The sequence below is a fragment of the Telmatherina bonti genome, assembly GCF_933228915.1.
Source record: "Telmatherina bonti genome assembly, chromosome: 3".
Classification (NCBI taxonomy): domain Eukaryota; kingdom Metazoa; phylum Chordata; class Actinopteri; order Atheriniformes; family Telmatherinidae; genus Telmatherina; species Telmatherina bonti.
This window is the reverse complement of record NC_136621.1, coordinates 21,405,235-21,423,894: the sequence shown is the minus strand read 5'-3', so window position 1 is coordinate 21,423,894 and position 18,660 is coordinate 21,405,235. Positions and strand designations below refer to the sequence as shown.

Here is an 18,660-nt window from a genome sequence, read left to right as displayed (position 1 = left end):
CACTAGCATCACTTCATTAATGTTCATGTTGCAAAACTAATACAATGTCTTCCAGTTACTCAGTCAACTTTCTTCCTCCTCTGCACTACTTTTAACACTTTTCTTTAAATGAACCAGAATACAAGGCACAGCCATGCATTTTAGTGACATAAATGTCATCATCAGACGGAATACATGTGTTTTTTTTTTTTTTCAGATAACTGTGTATCCAGCAGTTTGCAATGAGAGCAAACATTGTTGATTTACAACCATTGTGCAAGCATGACATACCTCTTACTGGGACAAAGTTCTCCACATAGACTGTATAATGAGGACAAGTATTTCTGTGTGTGGCAAAAGTTGTTGCTTCCAGAATTTTGTGTTATTAAACTTTTACTGGATCTTTCTGTGTTGTTCTGCACCTCAATAACTGACTTCCCTTCCTTTTCTACATCTATCAGTGTACACTCATCTTTTACTCATCATTTCCTTCATTTGCTTCTCTAACTTCATCCCAGCCTCAAGCAATAGTGTACTTTTAGCTTGAATTGCTTTGGTCATTTTGTCTGATGAGTTTCCTTAACTTCACCTCTTCATAAAAAAAAAAAAATGTATGCAACAGATATCACCAACGGAGCTGCAGTCGACACTCAGAGTTGAAGAGAGGACAGCAGGGGACTCACATTTCACCACAATGCGATCCAGACAGACACACACATGCACTCACACAGCAAGGGAATTAACTGTGAGGATCACATTTCTGGAGTAGAATTCTGTCAAAACAACTATTACTTGAGGGGGGTTTTTCTGTCTGTCATGATGTTACAGCCAGTAAATGCCAATCTGTAAAAGCTTGTACAGACCTTCAGGCATTTGGACAAAAGGTAAAACAAACTATAACTTCATTAGAATTTTGTTATTGGGTAGCATTACTTTTAAAAGAATATTATGATATTACAATACAAATTGATTTAAAATAGCTCGTTATACATGACTAAGTGATATGCTGAGAAAAGTAACTTGGAGTACTTTTCAATTGCCATTTATGAAGCCTCTTATGCAATTCTTTCTGAATGTGGGTTATTATGTCAATTTACCTTTAAATGTATTAGTCACAGTCTATTTTAGTGTATGGTTTAGAACTTAAAACTCTGCTGGTTAATAAATGGATTATAAGTATCTCATTTACAGTATTTTATTAATAGCTATGCTTTCAAATAAAATTCCAAGTTAAAACATTTCTTTTTCTCATGTGTCTGTGCATGTAATCTTCAATAACTTTCCTCTCTTGCTTTTTTATCATTTTATTATTTTAACTGAATTTATTAAATTAATGTGATTTTTTGCTCTGTTGCACTTCTTTCTAATGCTTGCTTTTCATCATCCATAAAGCTTTTAATATTTTATGGAAACCACTTTGAGTCTTTTCAATGAAATTTGCGATACAAACAGACTTGCTCTGTCTTGTCTAATAACTGAATAAAGTGTGTATAGGTCTATATGCATGCAGCATAACAAGATGTAGGGATTTTTTGTATCCATAAATCCATCCATTCATTGTCTTTACCCACTTACTGAATTCCAATGCAGGGTCACATAGAGGCACCAAACCCTATTCTATTCTATTCTATTCTATTCTATTCTATTCTATTCTATTCTATTCTATTCTATTCTATTCTATTCTATTCTATTCTATTCTATTCTCAGCAAAGTTTCTAGTGATTTACTACTTTGATTGATAACCTAACATGCTAGCTAAATTGTTATAAGAATTAAAATATTTACAATTCTCGAAAGAAACAAAGGGAACAAATAATCATTATCATGTAACTCAAGATCGTTTTTTTTTTCTGTCATAATAATTTGTTCATTCAAGAATTAACACTGAGTATGAATCAATTTCACCTGCTGATGTACAAAGCAGCAGACAACAGGACAAAATGAGAGAGAATTAGCAAGACAGGTAGTGCAGCTCATCCAGGATGGCACATCAACGTACATGAAGGCAAAAAGGTTTACTGTGTCTTCTAGCACAGGATTGACCTGAGATGCCAGGGGGCAATGCAGTATACTGGGAGACATGGAAGGGGCTGTAAGAGGACAACAACCCAAGAGAAGGACTACTATGTGCTTTATTGTGGGATGAAGAACAGGAGGAGAAATACCTGAGCCCTAAAAATAATTACCTACGGTTAAACCATGGTCAATAATGTGCATTTTTCGGCACATACTGTCAGAAACAGACTCCATGAGGGTGGTATAAGGGCCCAACATCCATAAGTGGGGCCTGTGCTCATAGTCTAACAGCTTGATTGGCATTTGCCAGAGAACATCAAGATTGTCTGACCTCATAAGCTGCTGAAGTAGGACCTGGGTTCCTTCTGATACATGACAGTGCTCAACCTCATGGGGCTGGAGTGTGCCAGTGTTCCTGCACGACTTCAGCATTATTACTATGGACTAGCCTGTCCATTCCCCAGAGCTGATTCCAGTACTGAGTATCAGTGGGTTTATAAATGCTACAATGTTATTCCAGCTGTATCAGTTGGTAAGGTAGAGGACTATAAAGGTGGGTCTGAAATTATGACTAGAGGCTTGCCTTGAACCTATTCTATTCTATTCTGTTCTATTCTATTGTCATTTGGAAGATCTTACATCTGAGAAATGACTAAGATGCATGTCTTTGGACAATGGGAAGAAGAATCTGGAGTACCTAAGAACCAACACATACACAGGAGAACAAGCAAAAGCCGGTTCAAACCTCCCCCCAGCCAAGGCTTAAACCATCAACTTTCTATTGTCTGTCTAAAATCCATCCAAAGAAGTGACATTTTTGTGTTTTGTGTGAAAAATTTTTCACATACAAATACACACAAATCTGAGCTCAAGAACAAATGATAAGTAAGGACCCAGGTCTGGGCGGAGAAGATCTGTTCTCTCATACGCAGATGTTGGAGTGAATGCATACAGGCATGTAGAGGCTAATGATATTCATTTCCATTGATCATTCTTCTGTTATATTCTCAACACATTTCATTATGTAATGAATAAAGATGTTTACACTGATTGATGTTGGAAGTGTTCACGTTTTGCTTTCTCCAATGAAATGTATTTTGAACCAACATAAATGGTCCCAAATGTTTTAGTCATTTAAGTATAGTTTTATTTCGTCTTTAGTAAATTCTTGTTGTATCAGCATCATTAAATGTGTACTATGTCACCAGGATGTATGACAGAAAATGAAAGAGTGAAAGACAGAAAGAAAGAGAGACAGAAAAATTGCACATTGGAGCGTGAACATCCCAAATGGTGCTTTTTTTCTGCCAACCACTGGGCTGCACTAGCTATGCATGTGTCTGTAAGTGTGTGTGTGTATATGCCGCAAAGCCCCCTGAGGTAAGTGATCCTGGTGAACAGGTGTTACTGTATCACCTGCCCCCACCCAAGCACAAACACACACGCGTGTGCGCGCCCACATACACTTGCAGACACACATGCAGCTATCAGAGCCTCTGTCAGCCATGACTGATCTGAACAGATCTGCTTGCTCTAAGCCAGACGGATAAAACCAAGCCACCAGCTGATCTGTCAGCGTGTGTGTGTGTGTGTGTGTGGGTCATGCATCATGCTTGTGTTTATTTAAGCATACATAAGCTTTTAATCAAAATTATTCACATAGCTATTTATAGGGGTGTACCTTTGTCCCATGTAAGACTATTTGATATACTAGACACAATTCAGGGTAGATTTTTAAAAAAAGTATTGAGTTTGACTTGATAAAGGCTGATGAAGTTCTTTGTATTATTAAAAACTGTTATACATAATTTATTATAAATAAAAATAAACCATTGTTATATGTAAAAGACCAAGAGCATTTTGGTTGTTTCATATGAAGTGTCTGTGTTTTTTACAGTAAAACACATTGAGCCTTGTTCACCAATTCTCAGAAATGTTTAAAATTTTGTTCTTAAGTTGTACTTGAGATTTTTGCTTGGAAATCCTCTGCAAATGCACAGAACCTCCCATAAAATATGATGAGACTCAGAATCTATGTGTGTCAAAACTATCAGAGACCAGACCGAGATGAGGAAAAAATAACACGGAAAATGTCATAAGTATGCCTGAAAATAATAGTAACAATAAGAATAAGCACAGAAACCTATTCGTTGTCATTTTTAAGGAAAAAACAGCTTCATAAACAAATGGCCAATTAATTATTCTTAAACTTGGATAGCAAGTAAAGTGTGAACACCTGAAATGTGGTCCATTGAGCACAACACACTGGTGCATCTGGCAATATGAAACCATTAGGTTAGTCTATGCTATTATTAACAGAAGGGTTAGGCATGGCATCAACTTCCTGAAATAAACATTTTTATCAATAAAACAGCAAATTAAAATGAAAAAGGCCAAATTCTGGCTTTGGTTCTGGAAGCTGCATTTAGACATTTATAGACTTTCTTGTGGTTGTGTGCAGGTTGTTGCAGTCGTGGTGTTAAAAGACCAGCAATAGAATTAAATCTTGTCATGACTGCAACTTGCACTTGCTAAAAATAAATGAATAAAAAATAATTTAATTTTCTCCTACGGGGAATTATAATATTAGAACAAGATCTGCAATAACTTGCATTTAATTTAAAAAAATAAAATTATTCTTCATTTACCAAAAGTTATTTAAAAAATGTGACAAAAACATTACAGTAGTTTTATTATGATATTCTAATAAACTTAAGTAATATTGTGTTTGATGATCCTGTGATGCTTCGATGTTTCCTTATACTGAACTCCAATCGCAAAGCTCTCTTGCTTAGACGTCTGTTAAATTAGTTTTTACAGTTTTTTTGTTTTTTTTTTACTTAACACTAGATTTTTTTTTAGCTCTTCCTTTCTTGTTACGTAATAAAAATCATCCAGTCAGTAATACAATATAATGATCACATGCAGCGATGTCCTTCAGCGTAAAACTAGAGATAAAAATAAAAAACTGAAAGTGTTTGCAAAGGTTTTAAGCACCAAATTCTGATAAACAACTAAGGGATTGGGTTTTATAATGCAGTTTGGATTATCAGTTATTAAAAGCAGTTTCAGTCAAAAGAAACAGTTTACAATGATACACTGATGTTTAAGTCATATGAAAAATAGAATGACTTTGAGATTGCCAGATAAGATACGCTTATCAGTTACTGTTAACATATTGTCTAACAATATCAGTCCAGCTATCCTGGCTGTCTTGGCAGATATGCAAATTATTAACATGGTGCAATGACAGTGAAAGACGACAACACATAAAGATTTATCTATAGCCTTGTGGTTATACTGTAGGTGGCAATTCAGCATGTTTCTCATGATGTTTGGCACAAGTATTTCGCATTTCTTGCAGAGTAGCTATGTTTGTCGTTCATTAATGCTCTTCTAAACAAAACAGATCAGAATTACCAGCATGCTATTCTTTTTATCCACAAATTCTTCTGCATCTATACTGTCATTACCTTCCACCATCAAGCTGCTCATTCAATGTGCTCTACTGCTGCAACTATTAGCTTCTACATAGAACAGGCATCCAGAACAGTAAGCATCCAGTTGATTTGTCATTGATGCACAGACAGCATCAATGCACAGCAGTGTTTTGAACGGCATCACATCACTTCCTTTTATGCAAATAGAAAAAAGTATTTATCACAGTTTAGGCAGTTGTTGCAATATCTAAAATGTGCAGGCAAATTTTGTGATAAGGTAAAGTTTTTATATATTGTGTCACCCTAATCCAAACAGTGCAAGAAAACACAAATGCGGACTTTTTAAAAAAAAAACATGTCAGGATTTAAATGTTCATAATCGTACTCCCAGGTTTTTGCAGGATTTATTCTTACTGAAGAGCAAATGAAAAAAGTTGAAGGTTTTCATGTAAGGCCAAATCTTTGAAAAAGGTTTGTCAGTAGGACTTGAGTATAAATACGTTGGTGAGAAAGATTGGTGAATGAGACTCAGTGAGTTTATATGTAGATGTAATGAAATACAATATTTAATAAATACATTTGCCATTAGCCTGTTTATGTTGCATTTTATCAAAAACAAGGATCTTCCAGCTTTATCTGCTACATTTTTCCATATCTATACATGTCTGTCCGTGGTGTTCACAAGTTTTAGACCCAAGAACACCTTTAAAAGAACCTAAAGGGTTCCTTCAGCCTGCTGTTAGACTGTAATACACCACAATAGCAAGACTACACTTATCAAAAATGGGATTAAAACATCCAAAATCTCTGACTTAAAGAAAGCAAACAAATTTGGAAAACTATTGCAAAAACATGGCCATGGAATGACAGATTGTTCAGCTAAAATAAAAATAATGAAAAACTTCACCAGTCAAGAATGTTCAGTCAGACTGATCAGCACCATTTCATAATCTGTCAACTTTAGTCTTCTTTTGAGAAGGTGAGCCATAGGTTTCTGACAATTCTTTGTCTATTATCTTATCTCATCTTTTCAGACAATTCTTGCCAAATGACTGACTTATTATGGTAGGCACTACAATGTTATCCTGGCATTCACAAATGTATTTAGACAAAATTCAAACTAATTAAAGTTATGAACAGTTGAATGAAACAAGAACAATGCTTAGTTTGAAAAAAAAAAAAACAGAATATATAGAGTATAATAAAGGTGAAATGTTTAAGAATGTAGACTTTGTTTCCTTTTATGAAACTTTTTTTGTATTCCCCATGTTTTGTGATTTTACTTGTGAATATTATAATTAGATAAGCTTAAAAAAAAAAAGTATTACTTTGTACAAAGGGCAGAGGATGGGACGTTGTCTCTTATCCCATCTTCTATCTCTCTTGCCATCACATGACACTAAGCTACGCGGCCAGAACCCAGCTGAGAAAGTGTGAAACTCACACAGACAATGGCAGCGTAGGACAGATGGTCAGAGGGAAGAGCACAGAAAGAGAGAAAAATCATTTTTAGAAGACAAAGTAAATCATTCACATCTCAGGTATACGATGCTGGGTGCAGATCGAAACGATAATACAGCATATATGATGATATATTCTTCATATATACAATCACCCTAAAGCGACCTGAAGTATTCAAGTGATTAAATGATTAGACACAAGTGTTCAAGACATGCATCTGAAGGATATGCACAAGAAAGTACATATTACCTATACACAGTCAAAGTAAACATATGTACAGATATGTATACAGAGCCACTATTTGGACTGAACTGAGGTGTTGGGTTTGCGCACCAGTAAATGATAGCTTGCGTATGTATAGGGCATATAAGAGATTATACAATTGTATTTTTAATAAAAATTAACAAGGGTGTTACCAACAACAGCCAATCAGGATTGACATAATGTCTCATGCCACTCTGAGTTATACAAGTAACCTAAAGTTTCCATGCACCTTCCATTATACAGTATATGTGTTTAATTTGAGATGATGATTACATCAAAGGAAAAAAAATGGAATGTAAAATGGAAATGTAAATAAAAATTTTAACTAAATGTTATGGAGAAGGAAGTATACTATAATACTGGTTTATAAGATGACATAGAAGACAAAATACTAACTGAGTTGTTTTCCAGCTGATCCAGAAATGCAAAGATTGATTTATTCATAATAAATCTGAAAATTAAACACATTTGGTGCTACATTCAGGTGAAAACATGCAGGCTTTTTTGTCTTATTTTTTGTTTTTCTTCTTTTCCATTCATTTTTTTAATATCTTTTTGTTTTTGTTTTTTGTTTTTGTTTGTAGCTTACAACAAAACCACCTTTAGACTAAGCTGAATAAAACAGTGACAGTTAAGTAGATAAAAAAGAAAGAAAAGATGGAGAAGATGGAGGACAGAAGATGTAAAATAGGATTGCAGTGGTGAAGAGGAGATGAAAGGAGTGTACAGAAAGAGGGCGAGAGGGAATGGGGAAGCTCTGGCGAAAGGAGGGGAGGGGAGTATAATGAAGTCCTCTGGGTCTTTGGTGGAAGAAGCCACAGCAGCCGCCAGCCAGCACATATGGTGGTATGGCGGAGTTTGCTCTGTTCTGAACATCTAAAAAAGATTTTTCTAAATATTCAAATATACTTAATAAATCCTTTTTGTGAAAAAGTGAAAAAGTAAATGTTCCATTTTCTGCTAATTTCTCTGAGGCATCTTTTATATCCAGTTTACCAATGCAAAAGGCTAAATCTAATGCTGCATAATGCAGCATTAGACTTTTAAATAAACAGTATTTCCTGTCAATAAAAGATACACTGAATTAACACAGTGTGTATATTAACCCTGATCATAAGCTTTTCTTAAATATGAACAAAGTAGTTTTATTGCAGAATACCTCACCACGCATTCACTTCAATCTTTCTGAACAAATAGGTGAATATGTAAATGTGAAAAATAGTTGTTCGAGTCTAACTTAAGATGCTGGTTTTCCTAAAATATCCTTCAGCATGTGATAAAGACATCACTGCTTTTTAAAATCAATGTTTTTGGCATTTCCTAAAGGTGCTTAAAGTTATTTTGGGTGATTAGTCAAGAACTGACATCAAATATAGTTCATATTCCACATTTCTTAAGATCACGGGCTATGTTAAAATAGTTCTTGATATCATGGAAATTAAAACAGGATAGTACAGAGATCAGCTGGCTGATGAACCCTTTAACAGAGATGGTCTTAAAGTGGCTCCTGGTGTCAGGTGTACTGTGCTTTGGAAAAATGACAATTCGGTGAGTACTCTGAATTATAAGACACGTATAGATGTCACTATAGAATCATAATGATGGAACGACACTGTATCCTACATGTTATGCTTCTGCTAATCAAAATAGCAAGATAAATGGGTGAGTTTACTACATTTAACTGGTTCTCAGATGTCAGACCAAAGAGCAGGACAGAAAATGAGCTTCCATCTGTCTTGATGACAGGTAAACAAACAAACAAAACCATTCTGTGTGTCTGTAGAGAAAAATGTAAGCTGTGCCCTTTTTCATTGGCCTGACCATAATCTCCTGAGTGAAACTGATCAAGTACAATGGATGGTGAGCAACACCGGAGCCAAATTAATTACATTGAAACATCGGATATTAGCACACGATAGCAGGTTTTTTGGCCAGTGTATAAATTATATAAATGAGATGTGTACTGCCTAACTATCTAAAGACAAAGTTAGGCTCTTTTCATCCTTTTTAAAAATGGCAGTCCATGGCTTTTGGTTACAGCGACAAATTGTTTAATCAGCATTCTCATGTGAAATAAATCCACAACTCGCAAGTGTTTATCATCACTGACTCGAACTGCAATGATAGAAAGGCAACTGTTTTGTTTTTTTTTAATTGAATTCTGCACGAAATGCTGTAAGAGTTAACAGCCACTGATCATATTTTTTTAGATCAGTTTTACCTGGGAAAACTCACAATTCAGTCTATTTCCAGTTAAGTCAACTGGGAGTCCAGCTGTGTTTGAGATGAAGAAGCATCCGGTCAAAACGAATCGACAAGCCTACTTATCGAAGAAAGACATCCTGTGTCCAACACAGTTTTTGTTATCATAAATGTGGACTTGTCCCAGAGAAGTGATGCTAGTTACTGGACCGTTTCTGCAAGCGCTGTACCCCCCAGTGCACTAAGGATAATGACATAACCACTGTCAAATTAAGAAGACATGATAAGTTCAGTTTTCACATTTCAGAGGGATTTGGAAATTGCTGGGGATTGTTGTTATAATTTGTAATTGGAAAAAAAGAGATATGAAACTTTTGAAAGGAAAACAAATGCCATCACTTTGTCAAAATAGTTGAGCAGTGTTAATCTCTGCATGTGGAAATGTGTATCAAAACTCGGGCAGCACAATATTAGGAAGACGTGGTGTGTGATGATTGAATGTTGCAATACTGATATTACTTATGAGGATATGTTAAAGAAAAAAAAATACAACAAAAAAAAACAAATGTTAGTTATTGTGGTTTGGTGTTGAAACATCCTTGCTGGGTTTAGACATGTCTAACAGTTTGGTTTCTTCAAAATGTCAAATTGAAAACCTGTTCAATTCCTTTGTTTCCAAAAAACATGTCTTTTAAAATGAAGCTATTTAGCAGTTGTTTTAAATGCTGAATAAGCAGCTATCATGTTTTTGTTTGCCCCCTCTTTTTCACTCTGCTCTACAAAAAAAAGAAAAAGCAACATTCTCACTTTGCAACCAACATGCTATACTTCTTTTTTTATGCAATACTAAATAAGAAGTTTTTAGAAAGACAGCAAGCGTTGCCATTTATGTAACTTGATGTCTTCACTAAAAGCTGTTCTTTTTTCAGGGAAAAAAAGCCAAAACATTTTGGCACAGGGATGCACCTTTTTGAGGGCACTCTGCCAAACCACATGAGCAAAGGCATACCTAAAAGATTACCTCAAAATTCCCAGGAGGGCAGCTTCCCTCTCACTGATCCAGTGTGCACTACTGTGCACTTTACGGCTCCGTGCATTGTTGTCATGTAACCGTTTCTGCATCAAAACTGTATTGCAAACCGACAATGAACATAAAATATGTAATATGATAAACTGCTGTTATTCTTATGGTGAATCACACCACAGCAAAAAAACAATTAATGGCTATTGTCTTAATTTAAAATTTTCCAGATGAACATTTGGATTAAGCTTTTAGTCATCTGTGCATAGAAATAGAAAAAAATCTCAAACTCAATCATGAATGTTCAAGTCATGTTGTTGAATTAGATGCCTTTTCATATTCAGATGCATAAACCCCAAAAATATGCTTATTCTTATAACATAAGCCAATAAAATCAAAATAATTCTCATGACTTTAAAACTGTAACTTGGTCACATGTATCATAACGCATGTAAAGTCATCAGATTTTGTAATCTTCAAAAAAGTAAGTGCTTAAACTAGTTAGTGCTGTTGTTAACAGAAAAGAAATATAAAGCTCTAAAAAGAAACATTTATCATATTGTCACATCTTCTGGAGCGACTGACACTACTGCTGAAACTCTCACTCTACCTCTTCAATGATTTTTCACAGCACAGTGAGATTGATAGGCTTTGTTGCTGTGGCACATCACTCAGCATAGCCGCACTCCAACTGGGTCATATACTCAACCTTTGTCAGAAAGGAGCCTTTAGTGTTAGTTTTCAACATGAGAAGATATATTAAAACTGTTTTTAATGTCAATATCTGATTTCCTGCATTAAGATTATGAATAGGTATATTCATTCAGTCTCCCTTAAATATGACCCAAAACAGGGTCCACTAACCAGCTGCCCGAAACAGGCAAGCAGATACAACTCGTATGACTGTTTGCATTCAAGCAAACATCATTCAAGTCCTTTCAAGGAGAAAAGAGCAGAGAGCATGATACTATTACAGACAGGGCTTATGTTGCTGGAAGGTAAGTGTGACAACTGTTCGGTTCATTTCTATGTTATGTTGAGTCAGTAACACTTTACTTAAAGGGTGAAAATTTTCACATCACTTTAATAAAACAAGTTTGCACATTATTAGTTGGATTTAGGCAATAGCTTCAACTTTACTGGTGTTTAGAAATTAATGAATGTGACGGAAATCTATTCTTGGTCTTATACCTAAATCTCCATAATGGGTGCCACTTTAACCCTTCATATACAGTTGGTCTCATGACCACCAGAGGTAGCTTTTTGTATTATTACAGATCATTATATGACCTATAAGGTTGTTTTTAAGGAAAAGGACTGTCTAGTACAGGATGCCCAAGTTTGGTCCTTGAGATCATCCTGCAACTTGTAGATGCATCTTTTCTCCACCACACCTGAATCAAATAGCTGAATTTATTTACTGCATGTCATCCAGTTCTGAAGAGGCTCGGTAACAAGACATAAATTGGATTTGGTTTTGTTTGACAAGATCGCATTTAAAAGTTGCAGGATGGTAGAACTCGAGATCATAAAACTTGACACCCGTGGTTTAGAACATCCACATCCTTAGCTGTCAATAGCTTCATTTAATTTCCTCTGTAACTAACTACAGCCACCAAATGATTCACACTGTAGAGGAAAGCATGCATCTACTCCTGTTGGACAAGCTTCCACGTGTTCCAGTTCTTCAACCTTGACTCTCATTCAAATAAGAAAAGAAACTCACAAAAGCACCACAAAAATGTCTAACGATCTAATACTACAGATGATGCCATTCATGATTACATCCCGTCTCACAGCCAAGAGCCCATGTCATGAGTAGTCACCTGCTTCACGCACAATTGTTAAGTAAATAAAACTAACTTATAAACACAGTATCATCTGTTACATTCATGAGATGCCAGGAACGACAATGCTCAGTCTTCAAAAAAGTAATCTAAATAGGTGAATAGGACAAGCCCAAAGAAATAAGTGCATATTTGAAATTGGAGTTAACTTTTTTTTCTGTTAGAAAACAAGTGATAAACTGAAATAAAATGTGACAAAAATATCACTTTTAAAAAATTCCTCTTAATCAATGAGAATTTGTCTGTCAACATCAACTCAAGGCAAACATCCCCAAAAACTAGATAGATTGGAAAGGTGATTAAGGAAGAAAAAGTCTAGTCAAGTCCTAATACTGTCCTTTCCCTTTTTCTGTCAAGATGTAGCAATCCATCAAGTCTCCCTTAAACATGACCCAGGTAATAGTGATCCAACATCAGTAGACCAACCAGTCCTTACAATAGCATACAGCTTTTCCCACTGCTGCCCTGTTGGATGAGCCATAGGCCACCCATATAAAGTCTGTAGTAATTATAAAGCGAAAGCGAGAGACAGTTATTTCCTCTCCTTTCTGGTTTGCGTAGTGCTTAAGCCTTTAAAATGCTGATATCAGCACTTAGCGCTGACAACCAACACACACAGAAATGCACACACACTTGGGTCACTAACAAGCTCTGGCAAAATACACTATAAAATAAGCATAATAGACATCAGCATCGATGCTTTTGTTACAGGTGTTATGCCAACCACCACTGTTGTCAGCCTTATTCTTCTTATCATAAATGTATTTGATGAGCTGATAACAAGCAGGTTTTAACCAAAAAGAGAAAGTGAAATGAAATCCCGTGTGGTGTCATATATCAAAATATATCCCTGATGAATAAAACATAATGTAGGCTCTACCAGTAGCCTACTACATAAAGGAAAATATTAACATCCCCCATTATAATAAACACACAAACAACAAGCCAAGTCCACATTTTACTGGGAATCAGCCCATTAGCCACAACTTTCACCCTCCTGGTATTTGCAAATTTAAAACTTAACCACTCCACATCATACAAAGCCACACCTAACCACTTCAACACACACAGAAACCCACCACACATTGGTACCTGGGTAGTTTGCTTGGCATTACTTAGGAAAGGATATGGCCATTCGGTGATCTTTTTGGCGTACTTCCTCACCACGTTGTCTTCACTGAAGAGGAAGAGGGAGCGGTTGACTGTTAGGCAGCTCTGCCGGACGGGTATGGGGTTGTACAGGGCCATGGTCCGGGCTCTCTGGGCCATCGACTGCTTGTACATCCGCTGCGCTCCGGGGGGCCCACCTTGCCTGCTGCCGCCGCGGCCGGGCCCCCCTTGTCCGCCGGCACCCCCGCCACCACTGCCACCACCACCTCCTCCTCCTCCATACCTGTTGGGTAGCTCGTCTCCAAAACGCGCCATTCTGCAGACACCAAACGCCAGAGGTTAGGAAGGAGCCAGGGGGGAACCTCAGAGTGACACCTCCACATGCCACCACCCCATCAGCCTCAGCTCCAAACACATATGCAGAATGAACTTGGGTTTGTTTTCTTTTTCTCTCTGCTTTATATCTGGATCCTTCCCCCTTTATCTATCTCTGTCTTCTTCTCAGATATTCAGCGCTGAGAAGATACCCCTATTTGAGAGTGAAAGGGGGAGGGGTGCAGAGAGGAGGAAGAAAAGGGGAGGGATTGGAGAGAAGGAAAAGCGCACGGTGTCTCTGATCGTGTGTTTGGAATACGAATGGGAAATAGATGGATGTATTTAAGTAATTTCTGTAAATCAGTTATCAACTATAAAGAGAAAAGGTTTGGTTTTGATAGTGGCTCAAGAAACTGTAGGCTAAAGAAAACAAATCTATATCCTAGAACATCAACATTTATCTCTCCATCAAAGGCATTTATTTTCCTAAATACTTTCTTGATTAGGAAAAATCTCTGTAAGAGTGAGTGGGTGGTCGCATTTTAACAGGCAAACAAACCAGTCACCTTTAAAAAATGTCATAAAGACAACAGTAAGCCACATTAAAAACAAATATTGCAATCATCTCCATTAAAGTAGGCTATTCCAGCTTGAGACTGCGTCTTTTTTGCATCTTCAACAGCCCAGTTCATCTTGGCAGAATCTGCAGTTGTCTTTCCCCCCTCTCCAGATTCTCCCTTTTTTCCAGCGAGATAAAAATAGAAATAGATAAAAGTGAAATCTTTAATAATTAATTTATTCTTGTACCATATATCCGCAGTGTTTGATGTGGCTGTTGCCACCTCTCACTGCCACAACACCACTCTGGTTACACGCAAACGTCAACCGAGGGGGGCTTCCCCAAAATCCGAGTCTGGTGACATTTGTTGATATTTGGTAATGGACGGTGCGGCATCCCCCCTCCTTCTCCTCTCCAACCTCCTCACCAAGGCGTCGGTCACTGATTTTGGGCGTGATTGCGCGCACTTGGAGACGAATGTACACAGGGTCCTTAATCTATCAGTTTATATCTTCCCCACTTCCCCGCGGGGAAAAAAAAACAAGCTGATGAATTATAAAAAGAAAAAAAAAATGTCCACGACAATCATCTATAATCCAATGTTGGGAGAACTAGAATCCCGGACGTATAGGATCCGGAGAAGCAGACCACTGGGGGAGGCAGCATCATCACCATCATCAATTCTTGGTCGGAAAATGCGACGGCGGCGGTGCAGGTGTGTTATGGCAGAAGCTCGCATCTTCTCCACCACCACCGGGCAGAAACCGTGTATTATCCCCGCCCAGCAGCATCGCCCGACAAGGCTCCCCGAACCAGAGAGAGGCGGCCAGCAGCGAGGAGCCAAACAAGTCCAGCGTCTCTCTTCTCTCTCTCTCTCTCTTTGGCGCGTTCTCTCTATCCTCCCTCTATATGTTCTTTTCCCTTTCTCCCTCAACCCCCAATGGGGATATGAGCCAAGGCGCAGTCGATCTGGAGACTGGAGGCTGGAGGCTTTTCGTGGAGACCAGGGCTGGAAATGAAGAAACCCCACAAGCGGAGCGCTCCTGCGGCTCTCTTGCGTTCAATCAGCCGTCGGGGTTTGAGCCATGCCCTGAGCATCTGAGCTTTCTGACGGGAACCGAGCGCCACGCACATATCCGTGGCCAAGACTTGCAGCTCACGACGCACTTCGACGCGCACTACGGAGCCTCCCCCTCTCCAACCCACTCCCCAAAGCGCACGACGGAGATGTACAGTAGCGTTACCTGGGTATGCTCAGGCAGCCTACGGGATTTTGCTAAGCCTTTTCCCCATGGAGAAACAAATACTCTTGCAACGAACAATTGATTAAAAGGCAAAACAAATCCTATATTTTAAGTGTTTAACTATGTCCCTGAATTAGTGATTTAGAACTTAAAAACACTGTTTATATAAAAAAAAAAAATGTTTTCTTTTACCAAACATAGCAATGTAATTTAGTGAATTGAGGCTCATTGGGCAAAAGCTTCCTCTCATGGTTGCCAAGTGTCATATGCACCAGTGGCACCATCCAATTTGCCTTGTTCACTGTTGACTCAGACCCACCCGGCTGAGCAGAAGGCATAGCCATGAGCAGAGTGGGCTTGAGAGGTACAAGTAGGGAATTATAAATGAAAGTTGATAACAATTCCACTGCAGCGTTGAAACCACAAAGTATGTTGATGTCCAGGTTTTAGATGAACCTCCATAAACAAAAGCTGTTCAGTAACTGATATCAAGTGTAAATGAATCATTGGTTTTGATTTTCTTATGGGACTTGTCCCCATCTGACAGTGACTGTTATGTAATTATGTACCAGGGCCAAATTTTCAGATGCATCCCAGCAGAATATGAATTTAGTTGTGACTATAAATTCATATTCTGGTGGGATCCATTGGAGAACATTGGAAAAAATTGTTTTCAGCTTAACTGTCTAATTTAGAGCTTATTATATCTGCAGTTTTTGAGCTATTTTTTAGACATACTGTTATTCCAAGGATAATTTGAAAGAAGTGATTTCAAGCTTTCATTCCTCACCACCTCCAAACCGTCTGTCAGTCTGGCTCTGGCATCTGAATTGTCTTTGATGTGGTTCTGCAAGCTGTTTTTCTGGGCTAAACTGACAAAAGTTGTCACTGCTCCAGAACAGGGAAATGTAGGTGGTGGTGAAAGGAGGAAGGGGGTATCCATAGGGGTCTGTGAAGTATAAAAAATAAAAGAAAATCATTTTGAAGACTTTTTAAAAATAATTTCTTTTAAAAACACTTTAGCCATAAAAACAAATCATTTGCACTGTCCTTGGTCCTGAAACAATGACAGACACGCTTCCAAGGCCTTTTGACGCTGTCCAAAGTGCTTAAAAGAAGAGCATGAAGCTCCACACACCACCTGCTTTTCTTTGGATGCATTTACCTACAATGTTCATGAGGGTGGGTTAGCTATTGTACCTCTCACCATCTGTTAATTTGGAGAATTGTTTACATGTTCAACTTTCTATTTGTCTCCTCTGAAGCTACTTTGGCAGTTAGCCACAAGCCATTTGAAGGTCTGTTTTGATCTAAAAAATTTTTTAAAAAAGTCCATGAAATATTCCAAGCAGAGGCATATGGTGGATATCTGGAGAGCATTTAGAGGCAAATTGTGAAAGACTGTGCAGAAACCAACAAGGACTCAACAAACTTCAGGAAAGTTGAAACCCAGATTGTATAACTGTCTTTTCATCACTTTTAGTCACAGTTTCCCTAGGTTTTATGTCTAAACAAACTCTGACTCTACCTATTTGTTATATTGTGTGTTACTGTGACTAATAATTTTATTGTTTTTGTTCTTTTTTTTTTTTTTTTTTTTATTCTGTAAGATAATGTTGTTGAGCCTGGGATTGTGGACAGCGCTTTGGTCAACTGTGTTGTTTTAAAGCACTCTATAAATAAAGTTAGATTGGACTGGACTGGATCACACAGCATATTTATGCAATTACAATAGCACAAACTCAGGTTGTGTGGTTCAATAAACCATGCAGGTTAGAAAAAGGATACATTTCTACATGTGCCAAGAAATTCACTGGCTTAAACTGGATGTAGTACTACTAAAGTAATGAATAGAAATTAAGAGAATGAAAAGAGGACACTTTTGCTGAAGTTAAATTCCTTTAGATTTAAATCAAATTACAGTATCACAAAAAAATAAATGAATGGAAAAATATAAAAAAGAAAAAAACAGTTAACCGAATCTGCTTTTTACCAAAAGGTGCATATAGAACAAACAAGAGGAATCACAAAATGATTTGTTGCAATGCAAATCTGTTTAACCGAATCACATCTAACCAATTAAATCTATGTTTTAGTCTGTTTATGCTTAGCATGTTTCACCATAGTAAGAGCATAACATGGACCTAATTTAACTCGTGTTAACTTGATGTCAAAGTGTAACGCCACCCACCACAGTCTGTCTACAATCTCAGAGCACTTACAAAATGTTTTTTTTATGTAATAATGAGTGCATCACTGGATTAGCTCATCTGATTCCTGCAGACCGGTGGCTACTACCAGGCATCATAAAAGCCATTCCTGCTGACAGCACAGGACACAGTGAAAGTGAGTGTCGGGAAGCATGGGTGGTGGTGGGGAAATGGTGGAATGGAGGTGGTCATAGTCGACTACCTGGCTGTGATTTGCATGATCATGGAAACCACAACGTTGTCAGATGACAAATGACAGCCCTGTCACATTTTAATAATGAGAACAAACGGGTTGGAAGGTAGAAGGGAGTTCAGGAAGGTAGCGCTCTCTCTTCTTTCCTTTTTCATTATTCTGCACTCTGGCAAGGCTCTGCTATTGCCGCTGCTGCATGGCCATCCAGCTTTCTCAGGCTCCCTCTCTCTCGGAGTGAGTGTGTGTGGGTGGGTGTGCATGTGCTACTGAGGGAGTCATGCTGAGACCCCGATGCGCAGCATTGTCATTCAGGGAGCGTTCACATAGGCAACCCCCGCAGGAAGCCCTGGCACCTCCCCCTTGAAATAACGCTCCTCTTGTACCCCCCCTCCCCTCCCTCCCCTGTCTGTTCTCTGATTGCACTCAGCAGGCTGAGGCTACAGAGCTGTCTGAGCGGTACAGAATGAGAGCAGACCTAAATAACACAGCAGGACCAGGGCCAGCTCACTTTAAATTCAAAAAATTAAAATTGACATCATGAGGAAAGTTTTAATCCTAAATTGGATTTTTTTTCTTCTCTGCTACATTCTTCAGAAAAGAATTGTCTTTAAACAATCAAAAAATGTTTCAATGAAGATGAGTCTGATGTGATTGAATTACAGTGGAGAATCCAGCTGTTTACTTATCTGCAGTTTGAGATTTTATAATGGCCAGTAAGGATTTAGATGAAATTTGGTATCGCAATAAGATTATTGCTATTATAGAATTTAATTGAATTTTTAAATTTTAAATTCAAAGA

General features: G+C 37.7%; 1 protein-coding gene across 1 annotated transcript in view; it reads right to left on the bottom strand.

Annotated features, from left to right (window-relative positions):
- cacna1ab (calcium channel, voltage-dependent, P/Q type, alpha 1A subunit, b) overlaps positions 1 to 18,660 on the bottom strand; it is a gene marked incomplete at both ends in the record, with an annotated part of 172,430 nt that overhangs the window by 126,649 nt on the left and 27,121 nt on the right. Inside the window, one exon of the mRNA XM_079263050.1 lies at positions 13,360 to 13,656. Coding sequence (XP_079119176.1) covers positions 13,360 to 13,656 — 297 coding nt within the window. The remainder of the gene's footprint in view (positions 1 to 13,359; positions 13,657 to 18,660) is intronic.